The sequence below is a fragment of the Alexandromys fortis genome, unplaced genomic scaffold (assembly GCF_014885135.2).
Source record: "Alexandromys fortis isolate MF-2015 unplaced genomic scaffold, M_Fortis_MF-2015_v1.1 scaffold_114, whole genome shotgun sequence".
Lineage (NCBI taxonomy): Eukaryota > Metazoa > Chordata > Mammalia > Rodentia > Cricetidae > Alexandromys > Alexandromys fortis.
In genome coordinates, this window is record NW_026068046.1 from 1,870,171 (window position 1) to 1,892,464 (window position 22,294).

The following is a 22,294-nucleotide window of genomic DNA, read 5'->3' on the forward strand; positions in this document are numbered from 1 at the left end:
AGGAAAATGGAAGTGTGCACCATTTCTTCATTGTGCCTACAATAGCTTCAAAGATATGGTGTCTTATGAATTAGTTTCGCATCGAAGACCTTCCTTACTGCTAATAAGTAATCTCAGGAAAGGAATCCTTCCTTCTATTCTTAGTTCCCAACAGATAATGTAAGCAGAAACGTTTGTCTCTCACAGTCATGATCACTCTCACTGTCTTTTCAGGGTTTTACTGACATTTTACTGGAAAGAGTCATGCACGGGGGAGCCAACATTACAGGTTTCCAGATTGTCAACAATGAAAACCCAATGGTTCAGCAGTTCATACAGCGCTGGGTGAGACTGGATGAAAGGGAATTTCCCGAAGCCAAGAATGCACCACTAAAGGTAATGCTCCATGACACATAGACCATGAAGGCCAGCTTTCCAGGGCTTTTCAATATGGACTTTATATACTTAGAATCATCCTGTGATCAACTGGTCTTCCTTCGGAAGTATTCAAAGATGTTTAAAAAGACAGCAGCACCTGATTCTATTGTATAGCACCACCCCAACTTTAATANAGATCTTGTAAAAATCTGGTGTTGGAAAATGAATTAACTTTAATTTTTGAATGGAATTTCATTTCTAATATTCTCATAGAAATTTACACTATTGCAAGAACCTGCATCAGGCAAAGGGTGGAGGCGGTGCAAATAGGTAAAGAAGATTGATAGCCTGAAACAGAAAATTGGATTTTACATTATTTATGTGATTGCTCCATGATAATAAGTTCCATGAATCTCAGAACACCCAAGTGAATTAGTCTCTAATATAGAATATGCATTGCCTATATGTGTGGAAATATTGAACAGAAATAGTTGCCTGTCTACAAAAGTGTCTTTAAAAATACTTAGATTACCTAAGCTGCTCGTTTTCCTGAAAATCTAGATAAGAATATTAATAGTAGAAAGTTAGAGTGCATATTTTCCTATGTGCTCCCTATGGTTAAAGATCCTATTATTTACTCACATGTTTAAAACAGACAAATTACGGGAAATTGTTCCTGTACACAAAGGGTCTTTCTAATAGACAGACAGACAGATAGGCAGACAGACAGATACTTCAATTAGTGTTCTGAGGAAATGAGTGTATACCAATTCAAGTATGAAAATAACTTTTAGTTTTTCTTTGCTGCTATAGTGAATATGTGTACTATGTCCACAGTGTAATATGAGGAATCAAGTACTATCAAAGTCTTCACTTTATAGGGGGAAACTGAGGAAGTTCTCCTTTCTCATACTTTCAAGTTCTTCTCCCCAACGATAATAGGGCAGAGAAAAACAGTAGAGGACATAGATGAAAGAAGCGATGCACTCCGAACTACTATAAATGGGTCACATCAGAACCTAATACAAGTAAAAATTTTAAACAATTGAAATTCTCCAGAAAATTCATGAGCTAAACATAATTATACAATTCAATAAAGTCACTTACTAGTTGGAAGCTAACTGTATGGTTGTAGTACAGACTATATGTGCCAGAATTTTCCAGGGCAGTTCCATTTTAAACCATTCTGCCCTTTGGTCAGACCAGATGTCCTAATTTGGCTCAGGGAATATGGTCACATTCCCAATGAGGAATGTTTTATAATCAAATCTTTTTTAATGTACTAAACTGGTATGATTCCCCCTGTTTTATTTAGGTGAGCTTATTAAAGCTTATATTTCCATGAAACTGCCTAACCACGCTGTTTTGTGATGTTTTGATTTAGCAGCTATAGAAGACAAAGACACATTTATTCATTATTTTAAGGGTTCTCAACAATTTTCAAAACACGGTGTTAGATGTAAGAAAATTAACAAGAATAAGAGATAGAAAGAGAGATACTGCAAAGTAGATTATTTCTTCTCTGAAGATATATAACTTATAGAAAAGATAATGAGAACCATCTCAGGTACGAGTGTGTATAATGCAAAATGCTAGTGTTTACTACAAAGAAATGCTTAGTCTTATAAAGAAAATCCTAGAAATGGTTTAAGAAAGTATTGAGCCTTGTGCTGAATCTATTAAAGAGCCCCCTTTAATATTTGATGCAGAATATATAGAGTTGGGGAAAATCATTGAGAAATTAAAATCCAGATGCTATTTAATCTATATTTTATAAACATTTCGTTTTATGGTTTATTTTAGATAAAGAGGGCAATCTTACGCATGGGTAAATAAAAACAGTGAAGCACAAAATTAAACAGTTCTTTTAGCATTGCTTTAGAATAACTACATTAAGATTGGTGACAATTTATGCCGTTGGCTGGAAAAAATTATCATGGTTGGCTTTAGGTAGTGCTAGGATGGGCAAACACAAAGATTTTTCTTCATGAAAGAAAATATGTTCCTATTGTAGTCATATTTGATGACTTGCTCCTGAAAGAAAATAACATGAGAAAAGTAAATTGATAGTTGTAGAGACAACAATGTATTCGCTCCCAATTGTATTTGGACAGACTTTTATATAGTAAGAAGTCCCTGTAGGACATTTTGTTACATTTTAAAAAGTCAATAAGATTCCATATTCTAAAAATATTCATCACCTTTGCAGAACAGAGGCCAGCTTATTTTAATCATGTTTTTGTTGATTCACTTAATAGAAAGACAGCCACCACTTCAAACTACAAATAATCAAATCCCTTGTGTTATGTGACTAGCCTCATCCCTAGTAGAACATATCACTGTGCACAACGAACAGAAAGTAAGTATTCTTGCCAGAAAGAGGTAGCATCATGAGGCATTGCCTACAAATTGTTGACGTTATCAGATTTAAAACTCAATAACAATTGTAATTTTCTACAATTGAAAAGCATCTTTGGTTTTTGCTACCCCCTGGGAAACAAAAACTGATTTATTGCTGGCCAGAGGTCCTAGCTTGCTGCAAACATGGTCCAGACAGAAATGATTAATGTTTCCTTCCAAATTAATTTCAAGCTGTCTAACTTAGCTATTTCCATTTTCCCCCTAAGTAAACAACAGATCTGAATTTTCTATTACAAACTGCAATAACTCAGCCTTGCTTTAGGATATGCTGTTTCCACTCTAATCTATACATGCCATCCCTTAACATCACGTGCATTTCTTCCTTATAAAGACCCCAGCCTTTTATAGTCACTCACTCAATACGAAGCAGTATTGAGAACGAGAAAGAGATTTCCGTGAGCCATTTGATCTTAATAATCCTAACATGTGCACACATGAGGTAAGAAGCATCATTGTCAAATACATCAAAGCCAGGCTTGCCCAGAGAGAATTTCCAACTCAAATAATTAGGAGATCTTTGTAGAGCAAATGATCGAGGTGGATAAAAATCATAAGGAACAAGGCAAGATTGGAGGGTGTCATTTATCATGTTATCTTGTTTTTCGTGTGTCTGTTTTAGTATACATCTGCTTTGACACACGATGCAATACTGGTCATAGCCGAAGCCTTCCGATACCTGAGGAGGCAGCGAGTGGATGTATCCCGCAGAGGCAGTGCTGGAGACTGCTTAGCGAACCCTGCTGTGCCCTGGAGTCAAGGAATTGATATTGAGAGAGCTCTGAAAATGGTAAAGACAATTGTTTGTTGGAGTGGATGGGTCTTATAAAGACACACACACACACACACAAATGAGACCTCAGTCCTGAAAGAGAGTGTACTAAAAGGAACAGCATCTCATGCTGTACAAAAAAAGATAATTGTGGATGGTCACTACAATCTAGAATCCCAGCGAAAATTCTCCAAGGAAGTTTGAAAAAAATAGAGCAAATTTAGGGTCAATAAATTTTTGGTTTTATGCTGCACTGCAAATGGTAAATGAAACTTGGTACCCTCTAAAATTATAGATTAAATGCATAAGTAGGTTCAAAATAGCATATCTTCTACAAATGTTACATCTGGAGGGAGACTCTCTCTTAGGGAGTATAAGATATTCCTAACTTCAAGATAAGCGTTACAAAAGACAGCGGCATCCTTAGGCTCATCAGACAAATTATGAGCTGGATGGACTGTGGAACTGAGCCAGTGTGATAGTATTTCTGTTGTCAAAAAGAACACTTGTACTATTCTGAATGGTAGAATGCAGGAACATGAATCATTTCTAGGCCTACTTAAGAGGCTTTTGCCCAGTGCCGCAAAGAAAAAGCCTAAAGAAAAGTACAAGGAATCAATGGATAGACCATCAAATAGGTCACTTGTTTTTAGCATTTACTGGGTAGGAGATCATTTAAGGCTTCAAGCAGTGTCCTTTGAACAGATTCCATTATTTACACTAGGAGCAACATCACCCATTCATTGCAGCTTTCCAAGCAAGAGCTCTTTCCTGAATATTTTACTTTATGCCTGCCACATGTGCCTGCATGCATTAAAATGAGGCTTCAAGAGTACAAGAATCTCTTCTTTCCAACTAATTATCTTGATGTTTGGGACATCCAAATGAACAAAGAGATAGGCCATCGTAAGATAATTCGGTGCACAACCCAGCAGTGAAGAATTGGGAACAGCCTCATAACGTACATCGTTTTGTGTAGTTGGCTCGCTTACTGCCGCCTTAAATTTGCCAAGTTGGACACATTCAATCAAAAGAGGTTAGTAGCCCCTGTGTCTTTCTCCAAGAAAGAGATATGAGTCATTCTCCTATCATGCAGACTCTTATGTCGTTCTGTCAATTCCCTAACAAATGCCCTAAGTGTCGTTTTATGGAAGTAGCACCGCACGATTTTGAAGAGCAGTTAATTAAATTCAACCTTACTAGCAGTTACAAGATTTGTATTGTCAGGTGGAACATAATGATGAGTGAAATATAAAACTTCCTCAGAGTGAATCAAAAGGAGTTTTCATCAACAAAACCTCATGGGGCAGGAGCCAGCATTTCTAGTTGATTGGTCAATCATAAACCACCACCTTCCCCCAAAAGAAAGTGGCCACCAGAATAGAAAATAAAAAACTCGGCTACAAAATAATTAGACCAACTATCCTGTCACACAGAAAAGTTTCTGCATTGTGTAACTCACTGGTCAGTTCAAGCGATAAGACAAAAAAGCCACCTGCCTTTCCAGGCCTTAACAGTCACTCACCTGATCACAGGGATTCCTCAACTCTTTTTACAAAGCAATGTATTTCCACTGCTCCAAAAAATCTGGAAAGCAATGGCCTTTTCCAAAAGAATATGGGCCATTAGTAATACTGTACTATTCAGACTTAAAATGGATTGATCTAAAAAATACTAAATGCATTACTACATTTTTAAAAAAAATCTGCTTTTACTTGAGTTATTAAAAGTGAGATTATTTGATGTTCAAACATCTTTTCTATGACTAACACATAGTTTCTCCATAAATCAATTTCCCTCTAAAGAAATCTAGAAACAAAATCCCTATTGTTAGATAGACGCATGTTTGGGGCATGTTGACATGAATATATAACCATGCCATCCATTCTGCATTTAGCAAGCCCCTATGTATCAGGTTCTATATTAGCATGCACATATATAAGATAAGCTAAGGAGATCTCGTATTTGAATTGCATTGCATTCAGTGTCGAAAACATAGAAAATGGATGTCTCTTATCTTCAGATGCTCCCAATCTAGCATGGGAATCAGAAAGATATGGATGTTTAAAATTATGGGTAAAGCACATGCAAGGGATTCTAGATGAGATAGTAGGAATCTGTCACTGACATTTGATACCAGACCACATCCCTAAAAATAGACTTCACTTAGAGTGGTAGTCCAATTCTATTCCTGTTCACCAAAGACTTGAATCATGGTTCTAGCATCTCTAGGATACCTAGTGACTGTCCAGTCCATAAGTCAAGTTCAGATAAGCTGGGTCTTTTGCAATGTGTAATTCTTAATGAGACTTGAAGACCTGAGTATGTAAAGCAATGAAGAATTTCTTAAGAAGTCCTATGCAATTAATTGTCTCTGCTCTGTCTGACATCACAATATGCACCAGTTCCATCCTACTAGAGAAGTCATTTGTGCATTAACTAAGGTCCATTTCTTTACCTAGAACTGTCTTCTCACGTGGTCTGCAAGCTTAGTGCTCAGGTTTCTTTGGTTCAATGGACAAGCTACCATATCAGAGTGGTTCCATAGTCTCCTTCTGGTACTAAGAAGTCCTCTTCTTTTAAGCCATGTTATCAATTTTTTCCTTGGCAGTAGAACCCCGTTACTGTTCCTGACGTGTTTGCCAGCCCCTATTTTCTAGAAATGGAGGAAAAGGTATTTTACTAGTTTATCTCAAGAAAACAAAAGTTTCTTTTTCTTTGAAGTCTCTGACCCTTACTTAGAAAGTAAATAATCCAGATAGATTGACAGACAGACAGACTGTCTTTGATATCTCTGAACTATAGAACAGATCAGGAAATTTGTCAGTAGATTTGGCCTCTTATATTCATAAGACTAGGCCCAGAACCTGAAACCACTATAGCATATGTGGACTCTGAATTTGGCATCTCAGTCCAGGAATGCAGCTTTGGGACTTCTTTCTTGTTATCTAGCATTCTACATTCCTGATCCCTTGAAGCCGACAAATTTTCAGTCTTTGAATTATCTCTCCCTGGCATCCATGCTCTCTGCTACCTTGGCATATAGTTTATATAAGGGGAAGGGGCTGCCTTTCTCACTGTTGAAGTCAATAAATAGGCAACCCTCTTGAAAAATAGCTAAATTCATTTTGGTTAGCAATTAATACAGCTTGGAGTTGGCAAGAAGACGCCATGGGTTAAGGTGTTTAGTGCACAAACCTGATGGCCCGAGTTCAATTCCAAGATCCCATTGGAAAAGGAAAGAATCAACTCCTAGAAATGTCCTCTGACCTACACACACACTGCAAAACATGGGTGCCTGCGTTCCTACATTCAAATCATACACAGAGAATAATTAATAAATAAAATTAAATGTCAATAAATCTAGACCACACTGTGATATTTACTACATGCCCGACATTACTTAGATCTCATTTAATCATCTAAATAGTTCTGAAAGATAGGTACTTCTGGGATTTCCCATTCTACAGAACAAGACCACTGAATTATTTTCAAATATTGGAAATATGTATACACAATAATGGCCCCCCAAAAATTAAAATGCAGAATGCATTAATGTATTCAGCCTAAAGTATACGCTTAAGAAGGGAATACTAGAAAAGTCTTTGAAACAGTGGTTATAAATGTCTCGTTGCATTAGACAGGTAACCACTTCTTATGCCTTCTCAAAGCATCATAACTTAGAGGCAGAGAAAAACATTTTGCTCAGAAAATAAAGCTCTGTGAAAACTTGATCTGCCACATGGAATTCAATGACCTAAAATGAAAATCCTCAAAGATTTCATCCTAGAGCCCTAGTGGCAACAATGAAAAAGATAGTGTCACTCTTTGCCTCTTTCCTTTGTTACCAGGTGCAAGTTCAAGGAATGACTGGAAACATCCAATTTGATACTTACGGACGTAGGACAAATTATACCATTGATGTGTATGAAATGAAAGTCTCAGGCTCTCGAAAAGTAAGTAGCCAAAAGAGACAATATGAGAAATGTCTCTCCAAAGGTGAGAGCGTTCTCACACAAGAAGATATTGTGGAAATACACAAAGAAAAGTCCCACTTGGTGTTTTTGTCTTTCCATTTGCCTTTCCATCTTCCGAGGAGCAAAGATGAGATACATAGAGTTTTGAAAGCAGAATGACCCAACAATGTTTTTTAAAGGAGGATGACCTTCTGAGACTAAAACTTAACACTTTTCTGAACAAAGGGAAGGAATCACCAACTTTATGGGAGAATCTTCCCAAGTACATATGCTTCTTAGCAAATCAAAATGAAAAATAGGTCTCTTTCCATTTTGCCAATCTACCACCAAAATTCTTGGGACAAAATTCCTTTCTCCATAGCTGAATTTTATATGGCCAGTTGGCTTCTACTTTATTAACAGGTGAGTTAGACATAAAGAGGATTTCATAGCACTATGATAAACTCTTAGACTATAAACTAACTTGTGTTACATCTACAGGCAACTAACTGGCTTTCTACTCCTATAAAGCAGTATTCTGTGGTTCTAAACATTTTTCTACTATAGAAAATTAATGGCAAAAAAAATTGATTACACAGTGGGTTAAAGGATTTTACAGGATGTCAGTAAAGATGAGGTGAGGAAAGGAATCCTCAAGATAAAGGAACAATAAGCACTCCTCTGTGTATATCCTTTTTGTCCTGAGGGCGGTAACAGATAGAAACAGAGTATCAATCCTTGTAAATCTCAAACTCCTTGAAGTTCACTTAGTATTTCTTGAGAGAAAAATAGTCATCTGGGTCAAATATTCTTTCTAGGCTGGTTACTGGAATGAGTATGAAAGGTTTGTGCCCTTCTCGGATCAGCAAATCAGCAATGATAGTGCATCCTCAGAGAACCGGACAATTGTCGTGACTACCATTCTGGTAAGTGTGGATATACAAGAAGTAAACTTTCTTAACACCATCCTAAAAGTATTATTCAGTTCTAAGTACTCTGAACAGGTCTAAACATATTATTCAGCCAGTGTTGTGTTCACACATGCAACAGTTACAACACGACAGCTGTTTCGGAGCCCTCAAACCCCTCTCCAAGATGAACAAAATGTTGCAATACACAATGGAATTTTACTCATCCATAAAGAAATATTAAATTGTAGGATTTCCGGGAAAGTTTGCAGAACTGGAAAATATTATATGTATTAGTATGATCGAGGCTCAGAAAACCAGATACTACATGCTCTTTCTCGCATGCAGAAGTTATTTTCCAACTGTTAAGTGGGAGTAAGCGTGAGTAAAGGCCAAGAAACTAAATGGTGGGTCCATGAGAGCAGACAGGTGTAAGGGAAACTGAGCACATGTAATATCAACACAGAAGGGAAAATACTACAGCCAAAAGGGCACAGAGGGAATGAAAGTAGGTGTAGAGGCAAAAAAAAAAAAAAAAAAAAAAAAAAAAAAAAAAAAAAAAAAAAAAAAAAAAAAAAAAAAAAAAGAGGTGGAAAATCTTGATGACCTGAGGCTGATGTCAAGAACCTATAAGGTGAAGGAGAGAACCAACTCTGGCAAATTGTCCCTCTGACCTCTACACAAATACCATGATATGTGCTCACTTGCCGTATACACAAATAAAGATGACAGAGAGAAAAGGAGAGAATAGATGGATGAGTGAATGAATGAGGAACGACAAAGAGAAAAGATAGAATAGATGGATGGATGAATGAATGAGGAACAACAGAAAAGATAGGATAGATGGATGAATGAATGAAGAACAACAGAGAGAAAAGATAGGATAGATGGATGAATGAATGAATGAATGAATGAAGAACAACAGAGAGAAAAGATAGCATAGATGGATGAATGAATGAGGAACGACAGAGAGAAAAGATAGAATAGATGGATGAATGAATGAGGAACGACAGAGAGAAAAGATAGAATAGATGGATGAATGAATGAATGAATGAATGAGGAATGACAGAGAGAAAAGATAGAAGGATGGATAAATGAATGAATGAGGAACACTTTTTCAGTGTCCTCTTCCAATTTTCCCCCAAAAGAATGGTGCTTCATCCAGACATAAAATTTAAGTCTTCATTGTAGAGAGTTGTCATTGTGTGAAAGAAAATCAGTTAGAATTCTAATATGGGACCTAACTCTCCTATGTGTATCTGTGCAAGTTACATTTTTATCTAATCCTCAGGGTCTTATCTTTGCTATTTGTAGGATGGAAATAAATAATAATCATCTCCTACCTATGTCTTAGGACCACTTCAAGGCACAATTAGCCACACATTCTACAAAATTCAACACACTACAGACATTTGAGGGAGTAGTGTCAGTTTTAAAATAGTTTTCCTAAAGCTACTTTTAAGTGAAGTACATAACTCAGTTTAAAAGAAGTATGATATTTAAACGGTATGTATCAATTACTCTCCTTCACATTATCCTAAGAACTGTATATAGCCCTGCAGATGGAAAAAAGTCTGCACCAAACACTCCAGCTTCACAAGAAGCAGTGTTTCTCTATGGCCAGCCAGAGTTAGCTGTACCTTCTCCCTAATGCATCCTTAGAAATGGAAGGCAGTTAGCTTGTCTCTATGTACTGAAGGAGATAGCACTTCCGATTCAACTAAATCAAAAGACTTTGCTGCTGAAAACTAGTCCTACTTTCAAACTTTAGAAAAAAGACTTAAATGCTTCCCTACTTCATTAAATTATCTGTTAAGGACTCTAAGGAATACATGGTTCCATGAATAGCTGAATAAGTCAAAAATTTAAAAAAATCATATCCATACACTAGGCCTCAATAGCAACAGAGGGGAAAATGTATTCCTCCTACAATTACTATCTCTTGGGGAAAAAATGGATAGAAGTAATCTTTTGTTCTTTATTCTGGTCCCAAAGGAATCACCATATGTAATGTATAAAAAGAATCATGAGCAACTAGAAGGAAATGAGCGCTATGAAGGCTATTGTGTTGATTTAGCCTATGAAATAGCCAAACATGTAAGGATCAAATACAAATTATCCATTGTCGGTGATGGAAAATATGGCGCACGGGATCCAGAGACTAAAATATGGAATGGCATGGTTGGGGAACTTGTCTACGGAGTAAGTATTTTTGGTTCCACTGTTGCTTATTTCTATGCTTTTCAGTTAACAAGAAAATGAGCGATTTAATGTTCAAGCTTAAGATTTATCAGAGTTCAGAATTTATGAGTCTGTAAAATGCAAGTAGTTTTTCATGAAAGGTAGACCATTGATACCATCCTTTGAGTGACAGGGCTATTTTATGAAAAGGAAAATAGAATTGAGGGAAATTACTCAGTCACCAAATAGAATTAAGTGAAATTCAGCACAGCCTGCCCTCTACTAAGAGTCTATTCCTTCTATATTTCACTGATTCCGGTGTCAGAAACACACACCTTTGAAGTTGCCTTAGTAGTGTTGCCATCTTTCCTCATCTTTTCTGGTTCATATCTAATGAAGCAGAATGCACTATGAATTCTACTAAGTCTCTCAAATCTAACTGCACTCTTCATGCCAACCAACAACATTACCAGCTTAATTAAGATTTTTACATTTGTTTACCATTTAGCTGTACCCCTACATCTTGTTTCACACTAGCAAATCAGGTCTACATTGCTGCAATTTCCCACTTTAAAAACCAGGATAGAACCTTGAGAAGGCTACAGTGGTATCTTCACAGCTCCTTGGTGACTTAGTTCTAAATGGTTTTGCTCTCAGGAAGCATCAGATCTTAGGAAAACCAATGAGGCATATGAGAATAAGTACAACTGACCAGCAGAATTACCTATTGGGTAAACCAGTCTCTAATAAACTAACCAAAGTGCAGATCAGGACAGGAAATTTTGGTTCTAATAAACAAGAATCACTTGCAATGATTAGTACCCATCCAGGCAACAGATACTGAGAAAACAAATGAATTGGGGTGAGGGATTGCTGAGAAGTCATAGCTGGTAAGAAGTAAACATCCATGTATCTATTGGACTGAAGATCAGGAAAATGATTCCAGAGGTAGCCAGCACAAAATAGGGTATTGCTCTTCAATCAGAAAAGACTACCGGGGTCACTCAATGTGGTTTTTAGAATAGGCCTTTGGAAACCAGCATAAAGGAAGAAGCTTATTTCTAAAAATAAAAACACAGAATGGGAACTAAGGCTTAAAATGAGGCTGGGCCCCAGGTATCAAAACTGGGACACTCTCCTCTTGCCAGACAAACAGTACAGTAACTTGAACCCCCTCCTCCATCTGTGTGGCTGGAGCCAGTCACCACCTGTCTTAGGTCAAGGTTGGCCCTGGGAACTGGGGCAGGACTGAGTTGCAGATGAAACACAAGTCAGTCCAGAGATGAGAAAGAGGTTTTCTACTTCCAGTGAGGGGCAGACAACTCAATTGATTTCTGAGGACCTTGAGTCTCTCTCAACCATTACGACATAGTACTAGTCTCTCCCTTTCTGAGTGACAGGTTTTTTTTGTTTGATTGTCCCTTATTTCTACAATGCTCTAAAGGTATTGGCATGCCTACAATTCTCTCTGCACTTAATATATCATCTTACATGTAGGAAAGTCTCACTTTTTGTTCTAATGAATCAAGATCCGTATACAATAATGGTTGACAAAGGTTCATTAATCTGAGCTCATGGTGGGAAAAATAAGGTAATATTTGTGTTATTCTTAGCCAACACTTATAGAGTATTCACTGCCTGCTACCTACTGTGCTAAGTACTTTACAAACATTATGTACCTTAATCCTCACAACATGCATTTGAAGAAGTTCCATTAGTAACCTCATTCTACATGTGAGAATACTTAAGCTAAGAATTAAAGTCACATTCCAGAAACCAAATACCCTGCAGGGCCTGTCTTTGTTGTTCGGGCTGCTATAAGAAAGCATATTAGACTTGTAAACAACAGATAGTGATTTTTCACCATTCTGGAGGCTGGGACATGGATAATCAAAGATTCCATTGTCTAGTAATGATGAACTTTCTGACTCATAAATTGTAGCTGCTCATAAGTTGTAGCTGCTTGTTGCATCTTCACATTAGGGAAAGGGCAATGGGTCTCTGTAGCCTCTTATTCTAGATATCCTATTCAAGATAATCCTATTCATGAAGACTGTGCTTCATGGCCTAACTACTTCCTAAGTACCTCATTTTTTAGTAACACTACCTTATGGGTTAGAATTTCAACATATGAAGAGGGACAGCAACACTCTGAACATAGCAAGAGCACAGTGCTTTTAATCAGTTCACTATACTATTCCATAGCTAAAGTGTTGTCTCAGATCCATTGTATCTGGAATGAGAGTTGAACCTTATTATAAAAGGCATTTGATGCTTTAGCCATTATGGAGAGAAGTTATTGAGGCTTTTTAGTAACATGACAAAAAGAAAATGGGGGGATGTCAATTTCTACTGCTCCAGTCATCTGATGTGATGTAGTCCATATGGCCACAAGCCCATCAAAATGGAATGGTCAGAGCTCTGTAGTGTTTCCAAAGAAACATGCCATGGTCTGAAAATAGACCAGCACACTCCTACCATTCAGCAAGACATGATGTTGTAGGATAAGAGATTTCCCGATATTGTTCAGATGAAGCGCAGTTCTCTCGTGGTGTTTTGCTTTTTTCCCCTGGGATGTCCTCTCTGCTGCATAGTTTAATCTCTACACATCCCTTTTTCTTTCCACTTCATCTATTTGTAAGTGAGGAAATTCAAGAAGTACAGAGTTCTTGGTTTAGTAATTCAGACCTCATCTCCTCGATTTTGAAAAGGTGAGATTTCTGGAACAGCCTTTCTCTCGTTTCCCTGCTGCTCTGGGGAAGAGCTTTCCTTTCTGCCAGAGATGGCTCTTAAAGGAACAGCCTCTCCCCTCTCCTGACCCAGAAGAAGTCTCTGATGTTTTCTGAGCAGAATAATACAAAGTGATTCTGGAGAACTGACAGCAAACCAATCCACTGAAGTGGACTGTCAAACTCCACTTTCCTCTAAGACCTAGGAATATAGAAACTAGGCTTTCCTGTCATGCGTGGAGGAGAAGCTTGCTGTCAGATAAATCATGAGCTAAATGTGCTCTCATCTTCATGTTGAAGTTTTAATCTTTTGGCATTAGAAAGTTTTCAATGTCTCTGTTCATGATAGAAATAGATAAAAATAAATGAAAACACAGGCTTGCATTTCTGGCAGACCTGACCTCTTGTGGTTTGCAAGTTGCTTCAGAAGAAGAAAGGAGGGTGTGTATGTGCCGGAGGGGGCTCTGATGATTTCCCAGAGTGCTTAAAGGACAAAAAGAAGAACAGGGAATGACTACTTGCATTTAGCAAGAAAACTACCCAGATAGACACTGCCTTGCCTTCCCAGTGTTGCCTCTTAGGCCTTTTGGATGTAGTATGGTACAGAGCAGGTAAATGGTGAAGGAAGGCAGAGCTGAAAAAGGCTTTGTCAGAGATATTTCTGTATCTTCCACGAAGTCCCAAGAAAAAGTCAAAAGGAATTAAATTTGTTAAAGAATAAAGAAGTCAATTAGTCTCTTTTCAGATGATTCCTTCTGAATGTTTTTTTTTTTACTCTAAAGAAATTCAAATCAAAGTTGAGGTTGGGGCACCTTGTATCTCTAAGAAGGTTATTTTTGAAACAAACGTCAGCAGCATACAATGTGTCCCATTACATAAGCCCTTCAGTACATCGTGGTCTTGAAACTATCCACCTGGTTTTAGCAATTTTGATTTTTGAGCTGGATTTCTGTAACACTGCCACATAATAATCATTCCAGCTCAAATGGCTCACACACCATCAGTTTTTACTGCTCCCAAGTAGCAAATGTTTTAAGAGGGCATTCTCCAAGAAGATTTTGTGGCTATCAGGATTCTTAAATATTTCTTAGCCAAACATCTAATTCATTTTTACAGATGAGTAGGAGATCCACCAGGGACTAAATATTATTATTGACCATTGAGTAAATCAAGAAACTGAAGCTTCATGGAGGACAAGAGTGACAGGAATTTCTCAGGGAGAATGGGTAGTAGCAAACTTTGACAATATCACCAAAGTCACAGTTTGACAACTTGGATGCCAGTCTGCCTGGCGGAGTGCTCTGTCTGCTGGTTTACATTGGATCAGTTCACTAAACTTGTCAGCTTCTGGGTATCTTGATGTTAATTCAGTCAGATATGCCATTTCTTCCTGGCTTTGGGGTATAGGGCTTGAATTCTAGCTGGATTATGTGCTATGCCATCCAAGATACTCATCGCGTTTCTATGTGCCCTCTAGGACAATGCAATACAAACATCTAGTTACCTCTTGAAATATTTAAAAATAACAGTGTAAATAGCTGGGAATCTCTGTCCTCAGAGAAGACGTATGACCTAACAAGTTTTTTTTTAAAAAAAAAAAAGGCAAGAAATGGGCTAGAGCAAAATTGGAGCCCCAGTTATGAAGAGGACACCTCCCAGTGGGCCACTGCCACGTTCCTTATGTTCTTAGCACCTAGAACTAAGAATAAAGGGTACGTGGGATTGCTTTTAAGAAAGGCCAGGAAGGATATTATTCAGATTCGTTCATCTGACTTAGAAGATAGCAGAAAGCTCAGAAGTGGAGATGGGATTGGCATATGTTGATTGCAGATCACAGTCCTTGGCTGTCCCAGACCACTTCACACTCCCAGGAGAAACGGAAACTCAACAGATAACTATTTACACCATTTCTTTGCCTATAAGAAGTTACCTTGGATTGTCCGTATCCTATAATAGATTTATTTTCCATTAACAAAGGCAGAAAGTCAATCTGTCCTTCCAGTTAAAGGCAAAGAAGCAAGGACCCAATAACAGATGCCATGCATTCACTTCTAGTCTTCTGATTACACCGGGCTCTAGCAGAAAGGACTGATGACTTGATAAAAAAGTGATCCTCTACTGAAAGAACATAGACTCCAGGGAGGAGCATTAATGATACATGAAAGTCTGCTATTCTGAGCGGAGGGGTAGGGAAATATTTCCAACCAAATTTAGCATCACACGGCCTTTTTCCAGCTCCTGGGATGTCCGTTTATCTTCACTGGGTCTTTAAATCCCACAGCTCCCCAAGGACAAGGAGTCCAAATCAATAGACCCATACTGGGACATCTGTTTTGGATAAAGAAATGAGGAAATCCTGTTGTGACCCTGCTTGTTGTTTCACTGATTTAAATAGGCCTCATCCCTTTCCTCCAGATCTTAACAATGGCAGACAACAAATATCTCATAGAGTACAGCCAATAAAGCAGTTTAATCCGTGTCCACAGCACACAGCTATTATATTCCTATTGTCCAGTTTAATTCTGCTCCACTTCTTTTTCTAACACATTTAAATTTTCTGGGGAAAATGTCTGCCCAAGACCACTAGCACTTTATGCCTATTCGAGGAGCAGGGAAGAGATCACATCTGCTCCTCTTACATAGTATATGGTATGGTCTGCGTGATACATCTCTTCCTTTCTTCCTTTGCCCCCTGCTATCAGAAAGGGCTCTGAAACCGTGGCTGACAAGCTCCTGCTCAAACATAATCTCCAAACGGGATACGAATTTTATATCAGCTAATCAGATGAAAATACTTTAAGATGTAACAAGCCTTACAGCTCAAACAATTTGTACAATTACAGTTAAACTAAATGTCATCTCCGTTTAAAGCTCATCACCTCCAGAAGTGCGTGGTCCCTGTGCATAGGAGTCTGTCGGAGGTTTAGATCTTAGGAAACTGACAACTTTGGCCACCCACCTATGAGAACAATTACAAACGCCCTCAGGCTAAATCCTCTCCAATAATGCCGTTGCTTGGGCTTGCCACTGGTTAAATGGGAAAAAAAAAATCAAACCTAATTTAGTGTGTTTACTGAGCCCACACAACCATTCTTAAACTGCTTGATTAAAATCCTTTAAGTAGTCAAAATGCAAGTTAAAGCACAGTAGAGTCTCCCCCTAAGCTCTTACCATTTGCTGGGTTTCCTCTGTCATCTGCAGCACGCTCATGTGGAGCACTTACCCACCTAGGTTTCTAAAATGACATTCCTGCTGCAGTTACCAGCACAGGCTTGATGACAAAAGGCGGCTTGAGTGGTTTGGGACACGAGAAGAGAAACACTTGATTATTAAACCAGAAGCTCACCTGCTACATAGTCCTAGCCATAATTCTTCATGCTTGACTCTAGGCACAGCTGACTTACATTAAGAACAAATATCAAGGGAGGGATTTCAGGGTGGTGGATTTGATACACACATGTTATATGCATGTATGCATAACAAATACAAATATCTTAACAGAGGATTTCATTTGGGTGGTTGCCTATTTTAGTATCTTTCATTCTCCTTTAAAGTAGCCTCTTTCGTCCGTATGCCATGGCAGTCCCAGGAGAGCTAACTGAGGATTTTTGGACACCTATTAGTAGTCTCTTTCTCCACATTCCCATTAATAATCGAACTGATTATTTCACAGGCATTGTGACAGGTGGGTCATAAGCTCTGAACTAACCCACTGTCACAGATGTATTTTATAATATGGAGGGAGGAGTAGTGGTCGGAGAGGGCAAAGGCGTCTCCGAGGCTGGTTCTGAGCTCATGTGCCAGTTCTGTGACTTGTCTCTCACAAAGGACACAAGAGAAAAAATAAGAACTTCTCAGTCTCCCATAAATCTTGTTGTCCTAGAGGCTAAATCAGCAGCTCTCTTACCTGTTATTGGTAGATCCTTCTTCTAGTTACTTGCAGCTATCCCTTTGTCTTTTTCAATCTATGGGTCTTTATTATGAGTTCTTAAATATACATTGGAAATTCTTGTTTTAGAACCAGGTCACATCATGAGTGAGAATTGAATGAGCCCATATTTAACACCATCTTCCATTAGAGTAGTTTTATATATATATATATGTGTGTGTGTGTGTGTGTGTGTGTATGTTATGTATGTATATATATATAAAGTTATATGTGTGTATGTTATGTATATATAAAGTTATATATATGTATATATATTGCTTTCTTTGAAAAAGTTCCTGAGATCCCAGAACTTGCTAGACCAAGACAGGAGGAGGATTATCACAAATTTGAGTCCAGTCTGAGCCATGAAATAAGTTCAAGGTTAGCCTGGGATACATAGCAACATGCTATCTCATAAGTGGAAAAAAAAATGGAAAGAAAAGGCTTCCCAGAAAGAATTCAGAAAATTAGAAATGCTAGTTTTAGGGAAAGAGGCAAGTACCTGAGGGGAATTGATTTGTCCTATTGGGTCTTTTTTCTGTTTTGTTTTGTTTTGTTTTGTGTGTGTGTGTGTGTGTGTGTGTGTGTGTGTGATTCAAAAGTATTTTAAACTCAAAATGACCTCCTTTGGGAATCTGTTCTTTTGTTAAAAGTCCCTAGAAACTAGACAATGAAACGACGGTTCATACCTGCTCTGTCTAGTCATCTTTAGTTAGTGTTTGGTGTGCTCACCATGTGGTAGGTGTTGCAGTTACTGAGTTAGTTTTCTTTTGTGGGTTTTTTTGATAGGGGTATTTTTATTTTATTTTGTTTTTCTATTTCAACTGTTATCTCATTCTTTCTTTCTTTCTTTTGAGATTACAATATAATTACACCTTTTCCCCACTCCCTCCCCTCCCAGCAAAGGCTCCCAAATGTAGGATGGGGTATAGTTTTCCATTTAAAGAGGAGCAAGTGCCTCAATCTTCCATTCTGTACCTAACTGAAAAGAGCTCAGTTCCCTTAAATCCAGTACAAATAGAGTGACTATTTTTTTTACACCAAATACCCTCTTACTACTACCTTTAAAGACAGAAAAAAAATAATAGCAATTTCTCCTAGAAGGATCAAGAGTTACATGATTTAAAAGGGAAAGAAAAAACTAGTTAAATTAAATAATTAAATTCAAATAAGATCAAATGGGAACTTACACTATATGTGTATGTGTATCCTCCAAGCGGGAGGCAGAAACATGTTGGCAGTGAGAGGAAGTGCCTTTATGTATGAATTATCTTGGCATGACAAAACTCTAGCTGATTCAAGCTGTCTTTGCCAAAAACCTAGTCTAGCTTTCTGGCCAATTCCATTCTTATCAGCAGTCTTTGTTCCTATGACTAGGTGTAGCCCTTAGCCAAAGGATAAAATAGGTAAAAATTTGTCATTGGCTCCCATCTCATCTTCAGTGTGGAGCTGAACTAAGGAGTTAACTGCAATATGATGAGCATTGAAGCCTTAGATGATAATGCTGAAAGAAGAAAAATAAAGGACAGAACCTTGAATGATCTCCCTTATTCCACAAACCTTTAGTGATTACCTCCTAAACCAGACACTTCTGGAAAAACAAAATACATCTTGGAGGAAAACTAGGAGGGAAAAATATGCAAAGAATATACATAGAGGTAGGAAGAGAGCCTGTAGTCTTTAGTGTCAGAGAGCCAAAGGGAAGAGTATATAATGCAAAAGCCCAGTAATGTCACATGAGCTACTGATGTCTGACAGGATATGTCTGAGTCTGGCAACCAAGTTTACAGCTCAAGAAATAATTTCAGTAAGTCAGAGGGACTACAATTTAAATCATAAAGTAAAAGCACTGCTTTAATTCAGAGATAAATTAAGTCATAGTTTCAAGACCATTGATGGTGGTGGGTAAAGGTACAATATGAGTAGGGTAGTAAAAGGATTAAAAAGTGAGAGGGATGGTTTTTGGTAAACAGAACTGCCTATGATTTCAACTGAATAAGTATTGTATGACTTTCCTTGGGAAGACTTGAACAAATGGCTACTCATCCCCAGTACAGTACCAATGACAGGCAAAAGCAACAATTCCACCAACATCCATCTCAGCAAGATAAAGTTTTTATTGGGGTTACTTATAGGAGTTGGGGGCTTTTGTAGAAGCATGGGTAACTCAGAAGAGCTGTATCATCAAAGAACTCACTGATTGTAGATCAAAGTACTATAGTACGTAGTACACATATGCAAGTGTCAATTGAAAGAGAGGAGGCTGGTTAAGAGAGTGGATCCAAATTTCAGTACCAGAGGTCTAATTTCAGCCTCTCTTTCCCGTACAGTATTCAGTATAAGCCTTGATTACTGCCTTGTCTGTTAAAATGTACATCATTTGAAGAGAGAATGGTAATTGTATCAACCTCAAGGTTGCTAGGAAAATGAAGTAAAATAATATGTACAAAGTGCTTGGCACAATGCCGCATTCAGAGTAAGCACTCAATAAATGTGACCAACTGTTCATCATCTGTGTTTCCCCTTAAATAAGGAGCACTTCTCAAGTGGTTTGAGTTGCCCTGTACAATCCACCAAAATAAATATCATTTTTGGTAAATATACTTTAGTTCAAGCTTCATCATCCTCCTTCCCTCCCCACAGGTAAAGATATTGAAACATAACTATATTTATCACAGAAAAAACTGAACCTACTTAGTAATTTACTACATAACTGATAGACCATACTTAAGTCATCCCCTAGTTATATACATTTTCCCACATATATATTTTAAAGCCTCTTTCTTCACTAAAACCCACTATCATTCTAAAGGAACAATTGTAGAAAAAATAAGTGCAGAAAAGTCTAATGCCTTATTTTCTTGAGAATAATATAAAAAGGTGGCATACATGCCTTTGCATGATGAGTTAATTATTCGGTGCACTGCTAACATTCATTTATCAATCTGACATGCATGAATGTGGTACTTGTATTTATCACCAGACAAGACAGCTTACTTAATAAATTAATATATATTCTAGTAGCTGTTTTATCCTTGTATATCCATCTCAGAAATGTTGCATGTTTTCATCTATTATGTTCAACAATCAACAATTATTTAAGGAATCTACATTTTTAATATTGAATCAATCTACTGCAATAACAGATACAAAACCAAAAGACTGGCTTCCTGTCTTCAGATGATATATATTTTAACCGACAAGCAGTAATCAAATCTTATACTGAATACTGCAAAGGAAAAGGGAAAAATATAAGAAATGAAGGTTATTGTACACCGTGCACAAAAAAGGTACAGTCAAATAAGGGAGATAGCATAAAAACATGAATATTAAAATAAGAACGGTTAAATTAGATATGTCATAAAGAAGTAAAAGTTGAGGTGGTGTGAGTTAGCAAACAAGAAATTAGAGGCCATGGAATTAGTTTCCCCAAGCCAATGTGCTTCAGAGGACAAAGGGCTTTTTCCTTATCTCACCATCAAACTAAAGCAATTTAGAACCCATTGAATGACCTTACCTCTCTAATCTTAGCATTGACAAATTGGCTGGTTATCGTGATGGAATATATTATATTTCAACCAAAAACATTTACTAAATGACAAATGATAAAGGAAATGCTGTCTTACAAGTGATATGTGCCTTTGTTTTTCAGAGAGCTGATATAGCTGTTGCTCCACTCACCATAACATTGGTCCGTGAAGAAGTCATAGATTTTTCAAAGCCATTTATGAGCCTGGGAATCTCCATCATGATAAAGAAGCCTCAGAAATCCAAGCCAGGCGTATTTTCATTCCTGGATCCATTAGCTTATGAAATCTGGATGTGCATTGTTTTCGCTTACATTGGAGTCAGTGTAGTTCTCTTCCTGGTCAGCAGATTTAGCCCTTATGAATGGCATTTGGAAGACAACAATGAAGAACCTCGTGACCCACAAAGCCCTCCTGATCCTCCGAACGAATTTGGAATATTTAACAGTCTTTGGTTTTCCTTGGGTGCTTTTATGCAGCAAGGATGTGATATTTCTCCAAGGTTTGTTTGTGTGTAATGCAGAATAGCTACTTGTATCTTGTGGTCACACTCCATTCATGTCCATCTGCTGTGCGCCTGCATCAACTTCAGAGTTCTTTCATTTACCATTCCATCCAATGACAAATTACCATCAAGCCATTTTGTTTGCTTATGTTCATGAGGTGAGTGTGTTCTGGTGACGCTTTGAACACCTAAGGTTTGCTACAGTGTTCATAAATACACAAACTCTGGATAAAATTAATGGGCACATAATATTACTCTGAAAGTTTCCTCATTAATTGAGCTGAAACATTTTCTCCTTTGTCAAGAGACTGAGTCTAGACAAGATGTGAAAGAAGATAGAACATTTCTTTAAAATCCTTCTGCCTTCCTCTATTAATATTGTCTTTTTATTTTGCTCGCAGACTGCCTAGAACTATGTATCTACTCAAGTTCCTTAGATGAAACTGTAGAATTTCTCAAAAAAAAAAAAAAACAAAACAGCAGACAATCAGTGTGGTTCGTAGTGATGCAGCCACATTTGAAAGTAGTCTAGCCATTTCTTATAAAGTTTGGCATAGAATTAAAATGTGACACAACAATTTCACCGCTATTTGTACCCCCAGAGTAAAAGGAATGAATATCCATTGTAGCTTTAGTTTTAATAGACAAACGATAGAAACAAAGCAAGTGTTCAACTGGCAAATGGATAAAGAAATTGTGGCAAATCCATTCAATGGCATACTACTCAATTAAGAGAACAGAAATACTAATGTTATACTAACAGATCAGATGAACCTTGAAAACATGCCAAAGTGAAATACTTTAAACGCAAAAGGCCACATACCACTGAACTGTATTTGTTGAATGTCCCATAATAGATCATTCTGCTTATCCCAGATAGACAAATTTATAGAGACAAAATGGACAATTAGTGATGACCAGAGTTTGAAGGGAGAAGGAAGAAAGATAACAAAGGCAGGATTAGAGTCCGGCAGGTACAGCTGAGCAGAACAAGTACAAGAGTCAGAAACAAC

The 22,294-nt window shown here is 37.6% G+C and overlaps 1 protein-coding gene across 3 annotated transcripts in view; it reads left to right on the forward strand.

Annotated features, from left to right (window-relative positions):
* The window catches only part of Gria3 (glutamate ionotropic receptor AMPA type subunit 3), a 272,274-nt gene that overhangs the window by 187,047 nt on the left and 62,933 nt on the right, over window positions 1-22,294 (forward strand). For 2 of the 3 annotated variants that reach the window (XM_050118848.1, XM_050118849.1), the window contains exons 6-11: window positions 214-375; window positions 3,398-3,565; window positions 7,399-7,503; window positions 8,322-8,429; window positions 10,407-10,613; window positions 20,902-21,278. In XM_050118848.1, the coding sequence (XP_049974805.1) occupies window positions 214-375; window positions 3,398-3,565; window positions 7,399-7,503; window positions 8,322-8,429; window positions 10,407-10,613; window positions 20,902-21,278 (1,127 nt within the window). Of the gene's footprint in view, window positions 1-213; window positions 376-3,397; window positions 3,566-7,398; window positions 7,504-8,321; window positions 8,430-10,406; window positions 10,614-20,901; window positions 21,440-22,294 lie in introns of all 3 variants that reach the window. The other variant, XR_007588155.1, reaches the window with a different exon arrangement.